The following is a 23,414-nucleotide window of genomic DNA, read 5'->3' on the forward strand; positions in this document are numbered from 1 at the left end:
ACATTAAAACGAAGTGCGCCAATTATTTAACGATAGCCATAAACTAATTTTGAGATTTGGTCTAAAGGATCTTGTTTTTGTAAGGATTATCAAGGAGGAAGCCAAGAGGACCGACGAGCCCATTAGGAGGATGAGTTTAGTGAAATCTCTTGCATCTCTCACCACCTTTTCATGTTGAATGAAACACACTGAAACGCATGCGCAGTGAAAGAGATATTGATAGTGTTAGTTTGTTTATAGTAGTGCACTGTGTGGTAGATACTCAAATTTTACCATGGTTGAGTAACGAACTGCATTCTGTTGTGCTTTTTCCTTTCCTTGCTTTGCTTTGAAGAAATAAAGAGGTTAGTACACTTTTCAACTTGTTCAGTCGTGCAGTAATTGTTATTTTGAAACCTTTCGTTCTTTTCTCTTAATGAAATCATTAAATTTTATTGTTTAGTTTTACATATTCAAATAATCCAATTTTATTAACAGTTTAAAAATTTTTCACTGTCCAATGAAAATGCGTTGCTTTGATAATTTTCATGATGTTATCTATGATAGTGAGGCCGTAAATGCCTAACCGTCTATTTTCAGACCAAATTTTGTATTTGTACTCTTTTAGCATTTTCATATAATCTTTGAAATACCTCCGTGAATACCCAATTAGTGATTCATATCGACGTTTGTATTTTTCCAGAACTCTCCTTAAAAGGAAATTGGTTATGATAGAATGCTGCAGATGGTGAACTTGACAGGTGCTTTTTAATCTTGGATTTAAAATCCATCACATTTTCTTCAACGAACAAGGAAGATACCCCCTGAAGTTTTGCATTCAAAGCTCTGAGGGATGAACGCCATGTGAAGCTCTACCTGGACAAGAACCAAAGATCCAATATATGATTATGAATTCGACTCCAGCCATGTTACCAAGGCAACAAACAAACACCTGCCATCTAGACTACAGTGATTTCAGATTTGAAATGCCAAAGGGTAAAATCTTTGAAGATATTATATTTTATCCTGAACTCTAACCTCCTGATATTTTCGGGTTTTCACAATGGTGTAAAGTTGGGCAATAATGAAAAAAATTTGTAGCTGCTACTGAGATTTTGTGCTTCTTCTTCTGTATTTTTCTCTTACCAAAAGAAAGGAAACCTGTGAAGAATGCAGGTAGTAACTGCCAAAATTTTGCCAGTTGCCGACTAATTTTAAACCCTTGCAATACAGTTGTGAAGCTAGCCTTTTGTGCTCTTCTACAATGCAATATTTTTGTGTTCAATGTAAACACAAAGTATTGAAGTGATTTTTTAAAGATCGAATCAGCTTTGTCACTTTGTGTGTGTCTGTATATCCTGGATAAATACTCATTACTCAATCATTCCTAATTGAATTTCTTTCACATTTAAGAGTTCTCTGAAGGGGAAATTGAGCTGCTGTTTGAGTGCTTCCAGTTGTTGGAAAATCCTTTTGAAGAGTCTCAAAAGTGTGGTGAGGGGACGATTGTTGTGTACCCATGTGCTCAGGATGTACCTCAAGATGACCTACCCTCCACAAGTTCCGGTGTACATACTTGCTATGATTACACGACTCAAATTCCCATCAATAAGCTTCTTGTTGATGAAGGGCTCTATGTCAATATTGCACATGTGAAAATCACTTTAACATTAAAGATTGTCCAAGGTAGGAGCAGTGATGTATCCAGAGGGGAGGCCGGTGTCACCCCCCTCCCTTGAAAAATTCTCTCCCCCCCTAAAATGCCATGTTTTACATATATTATGTTGTTTAAATGACAGTTATGCCACCTTCCCTTTGACTGCTCCCCCCCCCCAATCACAGAAAGAAGTTAAAAAATCTTAAATAAGAGTTTGAGTGATTTGAGTTCATTGCAAACCATACATGAGCTTAAAAACTCCCCCCTGTTCTGAATTTTTAAACGATATAAAGCAGGTGGGAGAATCTAAGCTCATCACACCAAATCTAGTAAAAATATGCATGTATGGTAACATAAACACTCCCCCCTGTTCTGAACTTTTTAACTATACAAAGCAGGTGGGAGAGTTAGAGCTCATCAGACCAAATCTTGGTGAAAGAAATTGCTTATAAGGCCACATGGCACACAAGGAGTTTCGTTTTGACTTGATGCTAAAAATGCTTTGACTCGAGTTACAACAATACCACGTGACTCACGCTTTCGTAATTTAGACGGCATGGAGCTAGTACACGACTATCACGTGATTCAGGCGTGTTAGGTACATGCAGAGAGCAGTTTGGTATTTTTATAAAAGTAGTGTATCAGTGTAGAGACGATCAGTTTTGTTTAGTTGTGATTGTAGAAAGTCTAAAAGGAGTTCACATTTGCGTTCGCAATCTTTAAGCAACAAAAGAACTTCAGAAGAATCTACTTTATCAGAAGAATTTGATGAAAATTTACACCCGTCCATGAGTTCTTCATTCTACATCGAAAAGCTTGATTCAAGCGCTCCGTTGCAAATGAGCGGCTTGAAATTTCATGACGTCAAATGAGCAAAGAATCGCCTCAAGCCTGACTCAGAATACGACAAGTCAGTTAGTAGCTTTTGACAGTAGCTGTTACGACTATAGCTGGGACAGAGTCATGAAAGATACTATAGTAGAAGGTAAGAAATACATAAGGAGGTATATCATTGTAGGTAGAAAAGTAGTTGGAAAGCTAAAGGTGATGATAGGCTTGTATGAAACCAGATTGGGAAATTTTCAACCAGATGGGGAAGGTGTACAATCAGATAGAGGAGGGTGTACAACCAGATGTGGGAGGGTGTACAACCAAATGGCGGAAGAGTTTTTAGTAGAATAGAAGCTATAGGACAGGAGTAGAAATATAAGATTAGAGTTAAATGACTACATACCAAAATATACAGCGATATAAGAAAGTATGTGTTTGTGACAAATAGGAAGTTCTATGACTACACAGGAACGTACACAAGAAGTGGAAGGTATATGTGTGTACGAGTAGATAGAAAATCATACGACTGTGTAAGATAATACACAACAAAAAACATCCAATTCTTATGATCCATTTTTGTAAGCATATCATGGATACATGGAAATACTTCAACTTTTGTTGTTTTAGAGGATAACAATTACGATCAACAAGCCGATACAAACGTGGCTTGTAGAGAAGCTGATACTCAGGTAATATTGACAGCTCACTTCAATTGTATTTATACTCCGAAATTTTGGGAACAGTGTCAAATGGCCGCTTAACAAAGGACGACTGCTTAATACGGTGCTGCTCAATACAGCTTTCTATGTAATCGTTGTGGCAGATTGGGTAGTTGTAGTGGCGGTCGTTGTCCAAATTGAGGTGGTAGTTAGAGTGAAGATGGTTGTTGAGGTTGATCTGGTTGTCATTATGGACATGGTAGTTAATGTAGAGGCTGTAATTACACTGAAGATGAAATGAAAGTTAACGTAGAGATGGTAGTTAAACTGGAGATGGTAGCCGAGGTAGAGATGGTAGTTACACTGAAGATGGTTGTTAAGGTAGAGATGGTAGTTACATTGGAGATGGTAGTTAAGGTAGAGATGGTAGTTACATTGGAGACGGTTGTTAAGGTAGAGATGGTAGTTGCATTGGAGATGGTTGTTAAGGTAGAGATGGTAGTTACATTGGAGATGGTAGTTAAGGTAGAGATGGTAGTTACATTGGAGACGGTAGTTAAGGTAGAGATGGTAGTTACATTGGAGACGGTTGTTAAGGTAGAGATGGTAGTTGCATTGGAGATGGTTGTTAAGGTAGAGATGGTAGTTACATTGGAGATGGTTGTTAAGGTAGAGATGGTAGTTGCATTGGAGATGGTTGTTAAGGTAGAAATGGTAGTTACATTGGAGATGGTTGTTAAGGTAGAGATGGTAGTTACATTGGAGATGGTAGTTGAGCTAGAGATGGTAGTTACACTGGAGATGGTTGTTAAGGTAGAGATGGTAGTTACATTGAAGATGGTAGTTTACAGATGGTATTTACAATTTAGTCAAATCGTGTTTCATAACCAATCAAAATCAGTTAAGTAAGTCTTTTAAAAGCCGTGTATTACAGTAAGAAAAGAAAGCCAAACTATTTTTGGAAAAGAAGTCTGCTTTGTATTATTTAGATTTCAACAGGAACATAAATAGCCCCTTTCCTTCTTTGCTCGCCAATTCAAATTCACAACTCGTTTTAAGCACGTCAAACTACACCACATAAACAACTCCAGGAGGAGAAATTTGCTTGGAGTAAAAATTTTATTCATTGTACTTGATTTCCTATCAATTAGGTCAAGGACGCTGCGTTGCCCGGCAACGAGGAAGGGCCATCCACCAGACATGCTTGTGGCAGCTACTTGAGCGATCGTCACGTGTGTGAAATCATTGTTCACGTGCATAGTGCGTGTGATTTACCATCGAACATGCAGGGACGACCCCCTCAGCCTTACGTCTCATGGTAATAAAACTTATTATATTTATATTTATACATGCGCAGTGATATGTTTTGATTTCCTGCTATCTGATTGGCTGCAGCAGTGATATTCTTTGAGCTCCTGCAATCTGACTGGCTGCAGCAGTGATATTCTTTGATTTCCTGCAATCTGATTGGTTGCAGCAGTGATATTCTTTGATTTCCTGCAATCTGATTGGTTGCAGCAACGGGCGGCTTCTTACGATATCTTGACCTTGGTCGAAAAGTGATAGTTTTTACAGTAAATTTGTTCACAAAGTGAAATTTAGATTTATAAAATTCATTTAAAAGCGATGCAAATTGTTCAAGGAGAAAGCAAAATGTATTCAGATGAAAGTTATCATTTTACTATCCAGACGAAGTAAACTTTGTAGAAAATTAATCCAATTTTAGTCTCGACAAGCCACATCGGCCATTTTACGACGCGAATTTCTTCAATATAAAAATAAAAAAATGGAAATGTTATTAACCGTTTATGTTGCTTCTTGCTCAAAAAATATTTCCCCTTGTTCAGTCGGTCTCAGAAGCGCGCCTCGGAACGCTGTGGTCATCTCTTGTGATATCTCTGTGTTACTCCGTGTTTAGAGAGTATGACTTAGTGATCATCTCTTGTGATATCTCTGTGTTACTCCGTGATTAGAGATTGTGACTTAGTGATCATCTCTTGTGATATCTCTGTGTTACTCCTTGATTAGAGAGTATGACTTAGTGGTCATCTCTTGTGATATCTCTGTGTTACTCCGTGATTAGAGAGTATGACTTAGTGATCATCTCTTGTGATATCTCCGTGTTACTCCGTGATTAGAAAGTATGACTTAGTGATCATCTCTTGTGATATATCTGTGTTACTCCGTGATTAGAGAGTATGACTTAGTGGTCATCTCTTGTGATATCTCTGTTTTACTCCGTGATTAGAGATTATGACTTAGTGATCATCTCTTGTGATATCTCTGTGTTACTCCGTGATTAGAGAGTATGACTTAGTGGTCATCTCTTGTGATATCTCTGTGTTACTCCGTGATTAGAGATTATGACTTAGTGATCATCTCTTGTGATATCTCTGTGTTACTCCGTGATTAGAGAGTATGACTTACTGATCATCTCTTGTGATATCTCTGTGTTACTCCGTGATTAGAGAGTATGACTTAGTGGTCGTCTCTTGTGATATCTCTGTGTTACTCCGTGATTAGAGAGTATGACTTAGTGATCATCTCTTGTGATATCTCTGTGTTACTCCGTGATTAGAGAGTATGACTTAGTGGTCATCTCTTGTGATATCTCTGTGTTACTCCGTGATTAGAGATTATGACTTAGTGATCATCTCTTGGGATATCTCTGTGTTACTCCGTGATTAGAGAGTATGACTTAGTGGTCATCTCTTGTGATATCTCTGTGTTACTCCGTGATTAGAGAGTATGACTTAGTGATCATCTTTGTGATATCTCTGTGTTACTCCGTGATTAGAGAGTATGACTTAGTGATCATCTCTTGTGATATCTCTGTGTTACTCCGTGATTAGAGAGTATGACTTAGTGGTCATCTCTTGTGATATCTCTGTGTTACTCCGTGATTAGAGAGTATGACTTAGTGATCATCTCTTGTGATATCTCTGTGTTACTCTGTGATTAGAGAGTATGACTTAGTGGTCATCTCTTGTGATATCTCTGTGTTACTTCGTGATTAGAGAGTATGACTTAGTGGTCATCTCTTGTGATATCTCTGTGTTACTCCGTGATTAGAGAGTATGACTTAGTGGTCATCTCTTGTGATATCTCTGTGTTACTCCGTGATTAGAGATTATGACTTAGTGATCATCTCTTGTGATATCTCTGTGTTACTCTGTGATTAGAGATTATGACTTAGTGATCATCTCTTGTGATATCTCTGTGTTACTCAGTGATTAGAGATTATGACTTAGTGATCATCTCTTGTGATATCTCTGTGTTACTCCGTGATTAGAGATTATGACTTAGTGGTCATCTCTTGTGATATCTCTGTGTTACTCCGTGATTAGAGAGTATGACTTAGTGGTCATCTCTTGTGATATCTCTGTGTTACTCCTTGTTTAGAGAGTATGACTTAGTGATCATGTCTCGTGATATCTTTGTGTTATTCCGTGATTAGAGAGTATGACTTACTGATCATCTCTTGTGATATCTCTGTGTTACTCCGTGATTAGAGAGACTTAGTGGTCATCTCTTGTGATATTTCTATGTTACTCTGTGATTAGAGAGTATGACTTAGTGGTCATCTCTTGTGATATCTCTGTGTTACTTCGTGATTAGAAAGTATGACTTAGTGATCATCTCTTGTGATATCTCTGTGTTACTCCGTGATTAGAGAGTATGACTTAGTGGTCATCTCTTGTGATATCTCTGTGTTACTTCGTGATTAGAGAGTATGACTTAGTGGTCATCTCTTGTGATATCTCTGTGTTACTCCGTGATTAGAGAGTATGACTTAGTGGTCATCTCTTGTGATATCTCTGTGTTACTCCGTGATTAGAGATTATGACTTAGTGATCATCTCTTGTGATATCTCTGTGTTACTCTGTGATTAGAGATTATGACTTAGTGATCATCTCTTGTGATATCTCTGTGTTACTCCGTGATTAGAGATTATGACTTAGTGATCATCTCTTGTGATATCTCTGTGTTACTCCGTGATTAGAGATTATGACTTAGTGGTCATCTCTTGTGATATCTCTGTGTTACTCCGTGATTAGAGAGTATGACTTAGTGGTCATCTCTTGTGATATCTCTGTGTTACTCCTTGTTTAGAGTATGACTTAGTGATCATGTCTCGTGATATCTTTGTGTTATTCCGTGATTAGAGAGTATGACTTACTGATCATCTCTTGTGATATCTCTGTGTTACTCCGTGATTAGAGAGTATGACTTAGTGGTCATCTCTTGTGATATTTCTATGTTACTCTGTGATTAGAGAGTATGACTTAGTGGTCATCTCTTGTGATATCTCTGTGTTACTTCGTGATTAGAAAGTATGACTTAGTGATCATCTCTTGTGATATCTCTGTGTTACTCTGTGATTAGAGATTATGACTTAGTGATCATCTCTTGTGATATCTCTGTGTTACTCCGTGATTAGAGATTATGACTTAGTGATCATCTCTTGTGATATCTCTGTGTTACTCCGTGATTAGAGATTATGACTTAGTGGTCATCTCTTGTGATATCTCTGTGTTACTCCGTGATTAGAGAGTATGACTTAGTGGTCATCTCTTGTGATATCTCTGTGTTACTCCTTGTTTAGAGAGTATGACTTAGTGATCATGTCTCGTGATATCTTTGTGTTATTCCGTGATTAGAGAGTATGACTTAGTGGTCATCTCTTGTGATATCTCTGTGTTACTCCGTGATTAGAGAGTATGACTTAGTGGTCATCTCTTGTGATATTTCTATGTTACTCTGTGATTAGAGAGTATGACTTAGTGGTCATCTCTTGTGATATCTCTGTGTTACTTCGTGATTAGAAAGTATGACTTAGTGATCATCTCTTGTGATATCTCTGTGTTACTTCGTGATTAGAGAGTATGACTTAGTGGTCATCTCTTGTGATATCTCTGTGTTACTCCGTGATTAGAGAGTATGACTTAGTGGTCATCTCTTGTGATATCTCTGTGTTACTCCGTGATTAGAGATTATGACTTAGTGATCATCTCTTGTGATATCTCTGTGTTACTCTGTGATTAGAGATTATGACTTAGTGATCATCTCTTGTGATATCTCTGTGTTACTCCGTGATTAGAGATTATGACTTAGTGATCATCTCTTGTGATATCTCTGTGTTTCTCCGTGATTAGAGATTATGACTTAGTGGTCATCTCTTGTGATATCTCTGTGTTACTCCGTGATTAGAGAGTATGACTTAGTGGTCATCTCTTGTGATATCTCTGTGTTACTCCTTGTTTAGAGAGTATGACTTAGTGATCATGTCTCGTGATATCTTTGTGTTATTCCGTGATTAGAGAGTATGACTTACTGATCATCTCTTGTGATATCTCTGTGTTACTCCGTGATTAGAGAGTATGACTTAGTGGTCATCTCTTGTGATATTTCTATGTTACTCTGTGATTAGAGAGTATGACTTAGTGGTCATCTCTTGTGATATCTCTGTGTTACTTCGTGATTAGAAAGTATGACTTAGTGATCATCTCTTGTGATATCTCTGTGTTACTCCGTGATTAGAGAGTATGACTTAGTGGTCATCTCTTGTGATATCTCTGTGTTACTCCGTGATTAGAGAGTATGACTTAGTGGTCATCTCTTGTGATATCTCTGTGTTACTCCGTGATTAGAGAGTATGACTTAGTGGTCATCTCTTGTGATATCTTTGTGTTACTCCGTGTTTAGAGAGTATGACTTAGTGATCATGTCTTGTGATATCTCTGTGTTATTCCGTGATTAGAGATTGTGACTTAGTGGTCATCTCTTGTGATATCTCTGTGTTACTCCGTGATTAGAGAGTATGACTTAGTGATCATCTCTTGTGATATTTCTATGTTACTCTGTGATTAGAGAGTATAACTTAGTGGTCATCTCTTGTGATATCTCTGTGTTACTCCGTGATTAGAGAGTATGACTTAGTGATCATCTCTTGTGATATTTCTATGTTACTCTGTGATTAGAGAGTATAACTTAGTGGTCATCTCTTGTGATATCTCTGTGTTACTCCGTGATTAGAGAGTATGACTTAGTGATCATCTCTTGTGATATCTCTGTGTTACTCCGTGATTAGAGAGTATGACTTACTGATCATCTCTTGTGATATCTCTGTGTTACTCCGTGATTAGAGATTATGACTTACTGATCATCTCTTGTGATATCTCTGTGTTACTCCGTGATTAGAGATTATGACTTACTGATCATCTCTTGTGATATCTCTGTGTTACTCTGTGATTAGAGATTATGACTTAGTGATCATCTCTTCTGATATCTCTGTGTTACTCCGTGATTAGAGATTATGACTCAGTAGTCAGAACGTAATTCTCCATTTTCTTTCTTTACTCAGCAAAATGAAGAATGAATCAACGAACGGCATTCAAAACCTATCAACGCATTGTACTCAACACCCGACATATTCTCCATGCTGGGACCAGCTTGTAGTCGTCAAAACATCTCAAGATGAAATTTCTCGTCAAGGTGATTAACTTGTAAAGCGATTTGTGGTTTGTTTCTTATTTACAGAGCCGCCTGTAGATTGCGAGAGGGGGGGGAGGGGTGTAGGGGAGTGTTGTTTTGGACGCTGACCTTTAATATCAACATTACGGATTATTCTATTCAATCATTTGACTTTTAAATTGCATATTTCTGTCTTTTCATCGCAGTTTTAGTAATCAACATCACTGATTATCTCAGTCAATCATTGATAACCAACTATTGTCTACAACTGCTACCGTTTGAACCATTTCGTCCCTATCATCTGGAGCTCGAGCAAGTACGTAAATCGACTTTATTCTGCATGATTCGTGTGATGCGAACTCTCCCTGAACTTGGTGACTAATCCAGCGAATTTATCACTTAAAATATGAACAATGTTAAAATCAATGACCTAGAACCCAGTCTACGAGATATCTAACTCTGCCAAAATTCTACAGTTACAAGTGAGGCAAGCCGCCATCTTGAAAGGTGGCAAAACTGACGTTATTTACGGCAAATTTCGTCTTTTCCTGAGTTGATATACAGTTGCAAAGTTGTTGGTCTTGGTTTGATGCTTAAAATGATCGATATGATTGTTTTTTAAACTTTTTAAACTTGTTTTTCCTTTTTTAAAAAACAAAAGCTTTTGTCTTAAAAACGTCTTTGTGTTCATTTGAGCTTCGAGCATGCGCACTATGAAACATGTCAAAATTTCTCTATTTTCAAGACGGAAGGTGAAAGCAAAGCGAAATTATTCATAACACTGTTAGTGAAACTTGACGAACTAAATCCGCCATCCTTGGCATCGACGATATTTGGGTTAGAGGTAAGTTTTTGTTTACTTATGAAAAGTTCGTACAAGACATAAATTCCCTTCTCCTTGATCTTTTCACGCTTTCTTATACAGAGTTTAGAAACTTTATACATTATATTCAATCAATGTTCTATAATTACTTATGAAAAGTTCGTACAAGACATAAATTCCCTTCTCCTTGATCTTTTAACGCTTTCTTATACAGAGTTTAGAAACTTTATACATTATATTCAATCAATGTTCTATAATTACTTATGAAAAGTTCGTACAAGAGATAAATTTCCTTTCCCCTTGATCTTTTCACTCTTTCTTATACAGAGTTTAGAAACTTTATACATTATATTCAATCAATGTTCTATAATTACTTATGAAAAGTTCGTACAAGAGATAAATTCCCTTCTCCTTGATCTTTTCACTCTTTCTTATACAGAGTTTAGAAACTTTATACATTATATTCATTCAATGTTCTATAATTACTTATGAAAACTTCGTACAAGAGATAAATTCCCTTCTCCTTGACCTTTTCACGCTGTCTTATACAGAGTTTAGAAACTTTGTACATTATATTCAATCAATGTTCTATAATTACTTACGAAAAGTTCGTACAAGAGATAAATTCCCTTTCTCCTTGATCTTTTCACGATCTCTTATACAGAGTTTACAAACTTTATACATTATATTCAATCAATGTTCTATAATTACTTATGAAAAGTTCGTACAAGAGATAAATTCCCTTCTCCTTGATCTTTTAACGCTTTCTTATACAGAGTTTAGAAACTTTATAAGTTATATTCAATCAATGTTCTATAATTACTTATGAAAAGTTCGTACAAGAGATAAATTCCCTTCTCCTTGATCTTTTCACGCTCTCTTATACAGAGTTTAGAAACTTTATAAGTTATATTCAATCAATGTTCTATAATTACTTATGAAAAGTTCGTACAAGAGATAAATTCCCTTCTCCTTGATCTTTTAACGCTTTCTTATACAGAGTTTACAAACTTTGTACATTATATTCAATCAATGTTCTATAATTACTTATGAAAAGTTCGTACAAGAAATAAATTCCCTTCTCCTTGATCTTTTCACTCTTTCTTATACAGAGTTTAGAAACTTTATACATTATATTCAATCAATGTTCTATAATTACTTATGAAAAGTTCGTACAAGAGATAAATTCCCTTTCTCCTTGATCTTTTAACGCTTTCTTATACAGAGTTTACAAACTTTGTACATTATATTCAATCAATGTTCTATAATTACTTATGAAAAGTTCGTACAAGAGATAAATTCCCTTCCCCTTGATCTTTTCACGCTTTCTTATACAGAGTTTAGAAACTTTATACATTATATTCAATCAATGTTCTATAATTACTTATGAAAAGTTCGTACAAGAGATAAATTCCCTCTCCCCTTGATCTTTTAACGCTTTCTTATACAGAGTTTAGAAACTTTGTACATTATATGCAATCAATGTTCTATAATTACTTATGAAAAGTTCGTACAAGAGATAAATTCCCTTCTCCTTGACTTTTCACACTTTCTTATACAGAGTTTAGAAACTTTATATATTATATTCAATCAATGTTCTATAATTACTTATGAAAAGTTCGTACAAGAGATAAATTCCCTCTCCCCTTGATCTTTTCACGCTTTCTTATACAGAGTTTACAAACTTTAAACATTATATTCAATCAATGTTCTATAATTACTTATGAAAAGTTCGTACAAGAGATAAATTCCCTTCTCCTTGATCTTTTCACTCTTTCTTATACAGAGTTTACAAACTTTATACATTATATTCAATCAATGTTCTATAATTACTTACGAAAAGTTCATACAAGAGATAAATTCCCTCTCCCCTTGACCTTTTCACGCTTTGTTATACAGAGTTTACAAACTTTATACATTGTATTCAATCAATGTTCTATTATACCAGGTCGTTTTAAGAAAATTCTCGACGACTGTTGGTGAAAAGTTCTCACATCCTCTTATTGCGTCCATCGTGATTGTGAATGACTCACGTCAATATCGGTGCGTTTATAGTTTTTTTACGAAAGGGGAATTTGGGGGTGATAGGATGACCTAGTCTGCGGTTGGAGGGGGGTTCGGAGGATGATACAGTGATTTATCTTGTCATATAGGGATAGTCGGTAGACCTTGAAATGATAGGGTGATCTAGGAGTGTTGATAGGATGATCTAGGAGTGTTGATAGGGTGATCTAGGAGTGTTGATAGGGTGATCTAGGAATGTTGATAGGATGATGTAGGAGTGATCTAGGAATGTTCATAGGGTGATCTAAGAGTGATCTAAGAGTGTTTGGTGGTTATAGAAATCAAATATGACATAAGAAGGGATATGGTGATTTGGGTGTTAGTAAGGTTCTCTCCGAGTTGATGAAGTTTGCTTGAGGTCGATATGGTTATCTATGGGGTGATAAGGTGATCTAGAGTGTGATAAGATGATCTAGGTGGTAAAATGGTGATCTAGAAGGAGATAATGTGATAAGTGATATAGGTGGTGATAATGGGGTTTTGGGGGAAATAAGGTGATCTAAGCGTGATAAAATGATCTAGGGGTGATAAAGGTATCTAAGGGGAGATAAGGTAATATAAGTGGTTATAACGTGATATAGGTGGTGGTAATGTAATGATCTAGGGGTGATAAAGGTATCTAAGGGGTGATAATGTAATATAAGTGGTTATAAAGTGATATAGGGGGTGATATGGTGATTTAAGGGATGAGTAGTGGAAAAGTGTTTTGCAAATGAAATGAAAGTTCAGAGAGACTATGTACAGAAACATATAACAAGAATTTTGTAATAAACCTGGGCTCTTTCATACCACGAGAATATATTTACAGAATTTCTCTCTAGATTTTCATACATACGTGTTCGAAGAACGCTCCAGATTTTCCAATATACGTTGAACAAAGCTTTTAGCATGAAATAGCCTTGTGAAGAAAGCAATTTTAAGATGACGTTAGGGGTTATATGATACACTAAGGGTTAGTAAGGTATTCTAGTTGATGAGAGGTGGGTTAACGTAGTTTGTGTCTAATGGTATTTCATTACAGAATGAGGTACGTAAATAATGGTCAGGTCGATCAAGGTTTTCAAGCGATGAAGTTAAAAGTTCCATTTGTGGATATCCCAAAATCTGCCAAGGATGATGTTCAATGTAGGATACCTCAGGTTGAAATATGGAAGTCTTTCAACTGAAAGACTTCTTTAATCAATAACTACGCACGATGGTTGTAAAGTTTGATTTGCAAGTAAAATTTAGTATTACACAATTGCATATCTTTAATAATGTTGTTGGTCGAAGAATATTTAGATATAAAGGACATTTTTACTGTCCTGTTGTAGCTCATTTGTCTTCATTACTCTCCTACAGTAGCTCATTTAGCTTCATTACTCTCCTACAGTAGCTCATTTGGCTTCATTACTCTCCTACAGTAGCTCATTTGGCTTCATTACTCTCCTACAGTAGTTCATTTGGCTTCATTACTCTCCTACAGTAGCTCATTTAGCTTCATTACTCTCCTACAGTAGCCCATTTGGCTTCATTACTCTCCTACAGTAGTTCATTTAGCTTGATTACTCTCCTACAGTAGCTCATTTGTCTTCATTACTCTCCTACAGTAGCTCATTTGGCTTCATTACTCTCCTACAGTAGCTCATTTGGCTTCATTACTCTCCTACAGTAGCTCATTTGGCTTCATTACTCTCCTACAGTAGCTCATTTGGCTTCATTACTCTCCTACAGTAGCTCATTTAGCTTCATTACTCTCCTACAGTAGCTCATTTGGCTTCATTACTCTCCTACAGTAGCTCATTTGGCTTCATTACTCTCACAGTAGCTCATTTGGCTTCATTACTCTCCAGTAGCTCATTTGGCTTCATTACTCTCCTCCATTAGCTCATTTATTTCATTACTTCCTTCCATTAGCTCATTTCTTCATTACTCCCCAGTAGCTCATTTGCTTCATTACTCCCCTACAGTAGCTCATTTCATTCTCCTCCTGTAGCTCATTTCCTTCATTACTCCCTACAGTAGCTCATTTACCTTCATTACTCTCCTACAGTAGTTCATTTACTTCATTACTCCTACAGTAGCTCATTTGGCTTCATTACTCTCCTACAGTAGTTCATTTGGCTTCATTACTCTCCTACAGTAGCTCATTTGGCTTCATTACTCTCCTACAGTAGCTCATTTGTTCATTACTCTCCTACATTTGCTCATTTCTCCTTCATTACCTCCTACAGTAGCTCATTTGCTTTATCTCCTACAGTAGCTCATTTGCTTCATTACTCCTCCAGTAGCTCATTTAGCTTCATTACTCTCCTACAGTAGCTCATTTACTTCATTACTCTCCTACAGTAGCTCATTTACCTTCATTACTCCCTACAGTAGCTCATTTGGCTTCATTACTCCTACAGTAGCTCATTTGGCTTCATTACTCTCCTACAGTAGTTCATTTGCTTCATTACTCTCCTCAGTAGCTCATTTAGCTTCATTACTCTCCTACAGTAGCTCATTTAGCTTCATTACTCTCCTACAGTAGCTCATTTAGCTTCATTACTCTCCTACAGTAGCTCATTTGGCTTTTACTCCCCTACAGTAGCTCATTTGGCTTTTACTCTCCTACAGTAGCTCATTTGGCTTCATTACTCTCCTACAGTAGCTCATTTAGCTTCATTACTCTGCTACAGTAGCTCATTTAGCTTCATTACTCTCCTACAGTAGCTCATTTGGCTTCATTGCTCTCCTACAGTAGCTTATTTGGCTTCATTACTCTCCTACAGTAGCTCATTTTCCTCAATAGAACAAATTTTTTAAAACCCAATGCCAGTGAAAGAAAACTATATCCGTTTATCTGTTGCATGTTTATCAGAGAATAGCTTTTCGTTTATTTATGCAGCATAAATGCAGCATAATTTATTGTAATTTATTAATTCTTAAGATGTTTCAGCTTTAACGATGATAAATATACGACTTGACTATTCATCGTTTTAGGTAACCTTTACTTCAAGTTTATCATCAGATCTACCTAAATGGAATCAAACGTTCTTCTTCTCCGTCGATGATTTATCGTTGTTTGCCCCGTCATCAGCATTGGTTATCGAATATTTTAATGCTTTGCAGGGTAATAACTTTCATTCACATATATTACATTTATTCCCTTGATAATAGTTACATTAACAATGTTTTTGGAAATCTTTAGTTGTTAGTTTTGGTCAATGGAGACCTCGCTCACCTATTGGTTACTCTATCCTCGATCTCGATGAGCAGTTACGTCACACATTGGAGAATGAAAGGGCGAGCATGGGAGTGTGTGTGAACAATATCTCAGTATATGTAAGTACTACATTGGATTGTATTGGATTGACTTGGTTCGTTTGTGTAGTATTGTATACTATTGTATAGTAATTAATTTTATTGTATTGTATGGTATTGCATGGTATTGTATTGTATTGCATTGTATATATATGTTATTTACCGGGTGGGAGGTCCGTACGGAAAAATTGAAGGCCTCGGGCCGCTTTTGAGGCCGAGTGAAAATATTTTTTTAAGTACGGACTGAACTAAACGGTAAATAACATGTTTATTTTTTTTATTTTTATTATGAAGAAATTCGCGTTGTAAAATGGCCGATGGCCCGATGCAACTTGATGTTGAGACTAAAATTTGATTGTTTTCTACAAACTTCGCTTCGTCTGGAGAGTAAAATTCATTCTTGCTGTGATAAATTTCATCTGAATACACTTTGCTTTCTCGTAAAACAATTTACATCGCTTTCAAATCAATTTATAAATTTACATTTCACTTCGTAAAAAAAATATGTTGAGAACAAAATTGGATTGTTTTCTACAAACTTTGCTTCGTCTGGAGAGTAAAATTCACTCTGGCTATGATAACTTTCATCCGAATACACTTTGACCACTCGTTCAACAGTTTACATCGCTTTTAATTCAATTTTAAAAACTTACATTTCACTTTGCAAACGAAAACATTGCAAAAAAATTTCGCTTCTGCGATATCGTAAAAAGCCGCCCGCTCAGGCAACCAATCAAATTGCTGGAAATCAAAAAATATCGCTTTGGACCGCTAAATAAAAAATAATGTATTGTATTGTATTGTATTGTATTGTATTGTATTGTATTGTATTGTATTGTATTGTATTGGATTGGATTGGATTGGATTAGATTGGATTGTATTGGATTGGATTGGATTAAATTTTATTTTATTGGATTAGATGATTTTGTTGTTTTGCATGATTTTGTTGCATTGCAATGATTCTGTGTTTATAATATGTTTCCTTTAGGATTCGTCTTTACAGGATCAAAATGGAAGCACACCAACTGTTGACGTTATTTTGAGATTAATTTCTAGCAAAGCAAGTATAATCGTATTTTATCAACTGATATGGGAACTGTTATAATGAGCAAGGTTTACTTTTGGTTAACATAAATTCTTTCAATGATATAATGTTTTTATTATATTTTATTATCCTCCTCTGTATTATGTGTTCATCTGACAGTTCTCAAATCGTGTTTAGCGTCCAGACCCCATGATTTCAGAAGCGCATTTTCATATTTTGCCCGTCGTTGACATGGCAACAAAGTGCTCAACATCGCCTCTAAAAAGATCTGCTGAACCTTTGAATCATGTTCCCCGACCATTTCCGGTGATGCACGAACGCAATCCGTTAAAGTCCGATGCAGTTGATTCCACAACATTTTCAGTGATGGAAAGTCAAACAAAGGTTGGTTGCTTCCTCCGTCTCCCGCCATCTTTTGTTCGTGTCTTTGCTTTCAGCAAGTATTTTCCCATTACTTTAGGAGCTTGAAAAACATCGCTTTGCCATGAAGAAGATGGCGGATGACATACTGAAATTGAAGAGCGAGGCATCGCGGTTGCAGGTCAAACTTTTATTTTTATCGAGGACCTAAAATTTTTTTCACTTTTTATGTGTTCGTTTTGTCTCTCTTTCGAAATCCGTTTCGTCAGAAAGTTTCACACTACCAAAACCTGTAGTTCTTCTTCATTCCTCGTCAAATATGGACTCCTTTTAGTCAACATACTTGTCTTTCATTTTGATGTGCTTATAAAATATTAACAAATAAGTCTCGCGGCAATGCTTTGCGCGCTCGGCTCACTGATATGAATATTTGACTGGATAACGCATCTCTTGCGACAATTGAAGCCGGAAGATCGATCATTTGCTACTGGCTTCAAGGGGGGGTATAGGTCCCACTTTACTATATTTTTGTATTACAAAATCACAGTTTTCGCGTTTTTATTAGAGTAAAACTGGTAGAGTTTTCCTCTACATGTCATACATATCAGTGCCATAGATAGCCATTTTTCTCGGGTCACCCAAAAATGGCGGCATTTTAGGCAGTTAGTGAAGCAACACATCTACTTCTACCCAGTGCTGTAGAAGTGGGGGAGGAGCCCCCTTCTACCTTAAAAATGGGTAATTTTTCATAATTTCATGGCTTCAGCTTCGTCAAGAGAGTCCCCTCTGATAAATTTAGTTCTACAGCACTGCTTCCACCAACTCTTCTCCATCAACGCCAAAGTGTGGTAGCTCAAGAAATGAAGAAGAAATAACGAGATTAAAGTTAAAAAAAATTTATTTCACATTTGGTTGTTCAGAATACAATCCATAAACTCTTTATCTAATCTCAGAAGTTCAATAATACCAGATATTAACACAAGCGCGAAAACCATTACCACGAGACTCATTCTTCAATGTTTATCTATTCCTTTTCAATATTTCACATTTTTGCTTCATTTTTTGCTTTAGTTTCTCATGTGTGTATTAACCCTGAATCTCGTTATTTTTATCTTTCTTCTAATGCGGTTTGTCTTAAAAGCTCGACTTAATCTCTGCCACTTGTTTCGTTACTTTCGCGTCCATTTCTTTAGTTTCAACATTTTTATTTCAATGGTTAGTTTAACTTGCAGGCAGCCAATAGCAGACTTCGTTTGCAACTCGAGAATGACCATTTAGCCAATCACACGATTCCCTTTTCTGGCCAGCTGGAGGGCACGACTCATGGAGAGCTTGTCCAGAGAATAGGTACATACAAAGAATGGATTTGTGGGTGTTTTTGTGGCTGTTAACTTAAGAGTTTGATTTCTTGAAGCGAGTTGCTCCAGCTAGCCTGTTAGAAAAACGCTTAATATCAAGGAGTTCGAGTCATTCGTACCCAGTTCTCTACTCGGTCAACGTGAGCAACTCACTTCAGATAAACCATATACTCAGTATGTATTTTTAAAATCGTGGCCAGAGATTTGCCAGGCGGAAAGCGAATTTTCAATATGAACATAATAGCCCAACATAATACTTTTAAAAAAAGCCATCACAATAATAAAATAGAGAAGGATTTATTAATAACGTTTCGTCTTTAACTTAAGACATCTTCAGATTAATTGAGTTAATTCATATACATGTATTTTTGTTCACTAAAGTCTTCTGTCAATGTTAGTGATCATTAAAGGCAGTCTTGACGAACAAACTGTAATAAACAGAGAACTAAGATTGGAGATTCGAAGTCTACAAAATCAAATTATAAAGGTGCAACAGTATGGCGCTTTGAATTTCTGAAGCTAATGTTGTTTATTGTTTTTTGTACTTCTGCTTCAGAAAAACGAGAAAGAGAAGGAATTTTATAAGTTACAAGAGGCTCATAAGAATCAACAAATGTTGTTGCATAAATTACAGGTACTTTGAATTGATAACATCTGTATGTTTTTGTCAATTTTTTTTTGATTTTTTTTCTCATTTGATGGTTTTGTTCATCTCATACTTATGGTCAGGAAAAACTACGAAGGACCAAGACTGTCGAAGAAACGTGCAAACGCCAAGAGAAGGTAAATAATGTTGTTTATGTTTATGTTGTTCCTAATTATCATTTCGACTTACTTAGTTCCCCTCGTAGTCATTCTTCTCACTTCGATCCCTCGTTATCATTTCTTCTCACTTAGATCCCTCGTTATCATTTCTTCTCACTTAGATCCCTCGTTATCATTTCTTCTCACTTAGATTTCTTCATTTCATTTCTTTCCACCGATCCCTCCATTTCGACCCCTCCATTCCTTCCATTCTTTCTGACCCCGTTATCATTTCTCAGATCCCTCGTTATCATTTCTTCTCCTTAGATCCCTCGTCCATTTCTTTCAAGACCCCTCGTTATCATTTCTTCTCCTTAGATCCCTCGTTATCATTTTTTCTCACTTAGATCCCTCGTTATCATTTCTTCTCCTTAGATCCCTCGTTATCATTTTTCTCTTAGATCCCTCGTTTATTTATCATTTTCCAATCATTTCTTCTCATTTCCCTTTATCATTTCTTAGATCCCTCCATTTCTCCTTTCCCCCTCCATTTCATTCCTTTCCTTCTCCATCCTTAGATCCTTATCATTTCTCCCTTATCATTTCTTCTCGATCCCTTATCATTTTTCCATTGATTGATCGTTATCATTTCTTTAGATCTCTCGTTATCATTTCTTCTCCGATCCCTCGTTATCATTTCACTTATCCCTCGTTATCATTAGATCCCTCGTTATCATTTCTTCTCATTTGATCATTTATTCCTTATCATTTAGATCCCTTATCATTTCTTCTATTCCCCTCGTTATCATTTCTTCTCTTATTTCTTCTCGATCCCTCGTTATCATTTCTTCTCACTTAGATCCCTCGTTATCATTTCTTCTCACTTAGATCCCTCGTTATCATTTCTTCTCACTTAGATCCCTCGTTATCATTTCTTCTCACTTAGATCCCTCGTTATCATTTCTTCTAATTTAGACCCCTCGTTATCATTTCTTCTCACTTAGATCCCTCGTTATCATTTCTTCTTACTTAGATCCCTCGTTATTTTTGGTCGTAAATGCATTCAACACGTAAAAATTTATACGTCTGAAACAACTTCTATTGACTAGCTAGCTCTTTAGCTACAGAAACGTGAATAGGTCTTAGTTGATGGCGAACCAATAAGGATCTAGTAGAATAGAAAGGACCACAATCAACCGTGAACACCGAACAGTAACTTACTTATGTTGTACTTCATTATCCCCCGTTATCATTCATGAAAATCACGTGATGATTTCAGGTGATATTACGACTTGAAGATCTTTTGGCCAACTCTAAGATGAAGGATAAAGATAAGAAAAGTACTGGCAAGTTGATTACTACCTGTACACCACAAGGTTACATTGTACATATTTTTCATCCATCCTTCTGTCGAACGGGCTCTATTTATGGACTGGATCTAGCATTTCTGCAATGGCGTTGTCAGTCCGAAATTTTTCGTCCCGTCTAAATATCAGATTATTATTCATTTCTTAACAAATATTTAATTTGAATTTCACTAGTAAAGTCGAGATACGACGCAGGTCAACCGTACTTTTTCGGTCTATCAAATCTTATCTTTTAATTTCGGTATTGTCAAGCGTGATTTCCATGCGAAGCAGTTTTTTCTCTAGTTTATTTCGTGCATATTTTGTTATGAATTAGAAGATCAAGTAAAAACAGCAGAGGAAACGCTATTAGACGAAAACAAGAGGTTGAGAACTTTGGTGTCAAGCTATGAGGTATCAAATTAAAAGTTTAACTTGTGATGATTTTGAGTGGAAATTTTGTGAATTTTGCTTGTGGATGAAGTAATTATCAACGGATCAACTGAGTTGGGGAAAGTTTGTGTGTAGATGGTTGTGCGACTAGTTGGACATTTATAAACCACGTTAGAGAAATTATGTACAATCCTGGATGACTTATTACCATTTGCGTTCAACAGGTAACTGTCCCGAATTTTTCGCGTTTGTATACGTTTCAAACGTCACGTTTGTCAGACGAAACGTCGGGTTTCAACTGGTAAACATTACGTTTGTTCAAATCGCGGATTTCTAAGTTTTGTAACAGCTCTTTCTTATATTACATGGTCAATTATCAAACTTTGCGAATCGCTTAAGGTATACAGATGTAATTTTCAGTTACTACAGCATTTTATCATTGTAAAATCGTATAAACATGTTAATCACATGACCAAAACCTGTTCAAAATGCTCCTCAAACGTTGCACATTCTTGAGCAAACGTTACGTTTCTAATTTGAAACCCGACGTTTCGTCTGACAAACGTGACGTTTGAAACGTAAACAAACGCGAAAAATTCGGAACAGTTACCAGTTGAACGCAAATGGTAATATTTTCAATGTTGACGTCTTTCATTGTGTATTCAGAAAACAAACAAGACTGTTAAAGACATGGAAAAACTTCAGATGCACGAAAAACTACGAGTAGCCGAGAGCAGAGTTTCTGCCCTTGAAAAAGAATTATTGGATAATGCAAGGAAATGGGCGAGGGATAAAGCAGAATTACAGGTTTTCGTAGTATTAAAAGGGATCTCGATAGGATAAAGAGGGACAATAAAAATTGAATTGAAATGAAATATCGTTGAATTTATGGAATTCAGTTGAAATTTGAAACACGATGATAACTTTTTCTACGTAACTGACGATGTTCACTTTTCTAGCTGAAGTTAAGTGAGAACCATCGTAGTCATCGCGACTCAAGTCTGTGGCAACACCCAAATCATTTGCAAGAGAATTATCGTCTCTTTGAGCGGGTCAGTCTTCATAGCATTAGCGGATCGAACGTTGGTCAAAATAAATTATAGCTGCTTAATTTTAAATTCAAATTAATTTCACAAAAACACTATTGGTTTCAGTTGTCTTTAAGGGGCTTAGAAATGTAAATATATTCCAAAATGTGCTGCAGTAATTTATTTTGTTGCACCCTAGATCCGCCCCTTCCCCCCCTTAGAGTTCATGTCTAGCTACGTCACTGGGTATAGACTATATATAGACTGTAAAGATAGATCGTTTGATCTCTTGAACATATTAGACACTATTGCAATACATACAAGATACTATAGGCTTAAATACACCAAGGTAATCTAAGAACTTACTAATCATGTTTTCAAGACTGAATCTAGCATGTTTCCATGTTATAATATAAAACACATTCGACATAAAATATATTGTAGGATAATGTACTATGTTGAGCCAGCAAACTTGCTGGACTGTAAAATCACCTATATGACCATTTGACCATTCTGTAAACAACATAATAATATGAATCCTGACACGGTCTTTATACGCACGTGATAAACATGTGACTTGGACGAGATTTGAACTCACACCTTCTGGAATACTAGTTCGCCGCTTTACCTGCTGAGCTGCCAAGCCAATAGCTCAACAGGTAGAGCGGCGGAGAGTAGATTATACCGAAGGTGCGAGTTCAAATCTCGTCAAAGTCACATGATTTTCATGGGCCTATAATGACGTTGTCAGAATTTATGATGTTTCTTTGATGATGCCTTTGAAATAAGGTATAAACAACACGAACAGAAATTTTTGGACTCTTCACGCACTCATAACTTCATCGATACAACGAATAAAATGACATGTAAATTTCCAGCTAATGTGGTTAATTTGTATACTTGGTTTGGTAATTTTTGACTATCATGTTAATTGTTATTTACTGTAGACACCACCTGACTCGCTTCTAAATGACTCAGGAATGGCTTCGCCAAAGCTCAATCCTTTGTCCAGGAAATAACTAGGCTTTACTTTGCCGACAGATGGTCAACATCCTTGGTAGAGTGAGTCGCAAAATATGTTTATTGTACGTGAGAAAAGTGACCGATCTCGGAAATTGTCTTATAGGTTTGCCGATTTCCTCAGCGAGAACTTTGTTATATTTGTATAAAACCGGGATATGCATATATGGTTGAACATATTTTATATAGAATTGTACATCTTTTATATATTATTGCATGTATATTTATGTATTTTATGAAAATATATTTCGATAAAAAACTCCCGCTGGTGATCTAATTATATGTCGACATTACAATAAAGGTCTTGTGGTTTTTAATACCTCACGAATCACTCGTTACCTACGCGAT

The 23,414-nt window shown here is 36.3% G+C and overlaps 1 protein-coding gene across 6 annotated transcripts; it reads left to right on the forward strand.

The window, feature by feature from the left end:
• Nucleotides 1-223: 223 nt before the first annotated feature.
• Nucleotides 224-23,366, forward strand: LOC124448832 (coiled-coil domain-containing protein 33-like). Of its 6 annotated transcripts, none has more exons than XM_046999803.1 (25): nucleotides 224-348; nucleotides 683-975; nucleotides 1,393-1,665; nucleotides 3,095-3,156; nucleotides 4,278-4,444; nucleotides 9,491-9,621; nucleotides 9,807-9,916; nucleotides 10,346-10,444; nucleotides 12,372-12,466; nucleotides 13,509-13,626; nucleotides 15,452-15,581; nucleotides 15,660-15,793; nucleotides 16,761-16,832; nucleotides 16,995-17,201; nucleotides 17,278-17,358; nucleotides 18,410-18,524; nucleotides 18,934-19,022; nucleotides 19,092-19,169; nucleotides 19,265-19,318; nucleotides 20,559-20,655; nucleotides 20,963-21,039; nucleotides 21,685-21,825; nucleotides 21,978-22,070; nucleotides 22,994-23,108; nucleotides 23,173-23,366. In XM_046999803.1, the coding sequence occupies exons 2-24, from the start codon at nucleotides 882-884 to the stop codon at nucleotides 23,063-23,065; spliced, it is 2,589 nt and encodes an 862-aa protein (XP_046855759.1). In that variant the 5' UTR covers nucleotides 224-348; nucleotides 683-881; the 3' UTR covers nucleotides 23,066-23,108; nucleotides 23,173-23,366. The 6 variants fall into 6 exon arrangements, 5 of the variants coding, with proteins under 5 accessions (XP_046855759.1, XP_046855760.1, XP_046855758.1 ...); XM_046999804.1 differs by having other exon boundaries at nucleotides 22,994-23,103; XM_046999802.1 differs by having other exon boundaries at nucleotides 22,994-23,366.
• Nucleotides 23,367-23,414: the final 48 nt, after the last annotated feature.

This window comes from Xenia sp. Carnegie-2017, unplaced genomic scaffold (assembly GCF_021976095.1).
Source record: "Xenia sp. Carnegie-2017 unplaced genomic scaffold, XeniaSp_v1 HiC_scaffold_23, whole genome shotgun sequence".
Lineage (NCBI taxonomy): Eukaryota > Metazoa > Cnidaria > Anthozoa > Malacalcyonacea > Xeniidae > Xenia > Xenia sp. Carnegie-2017.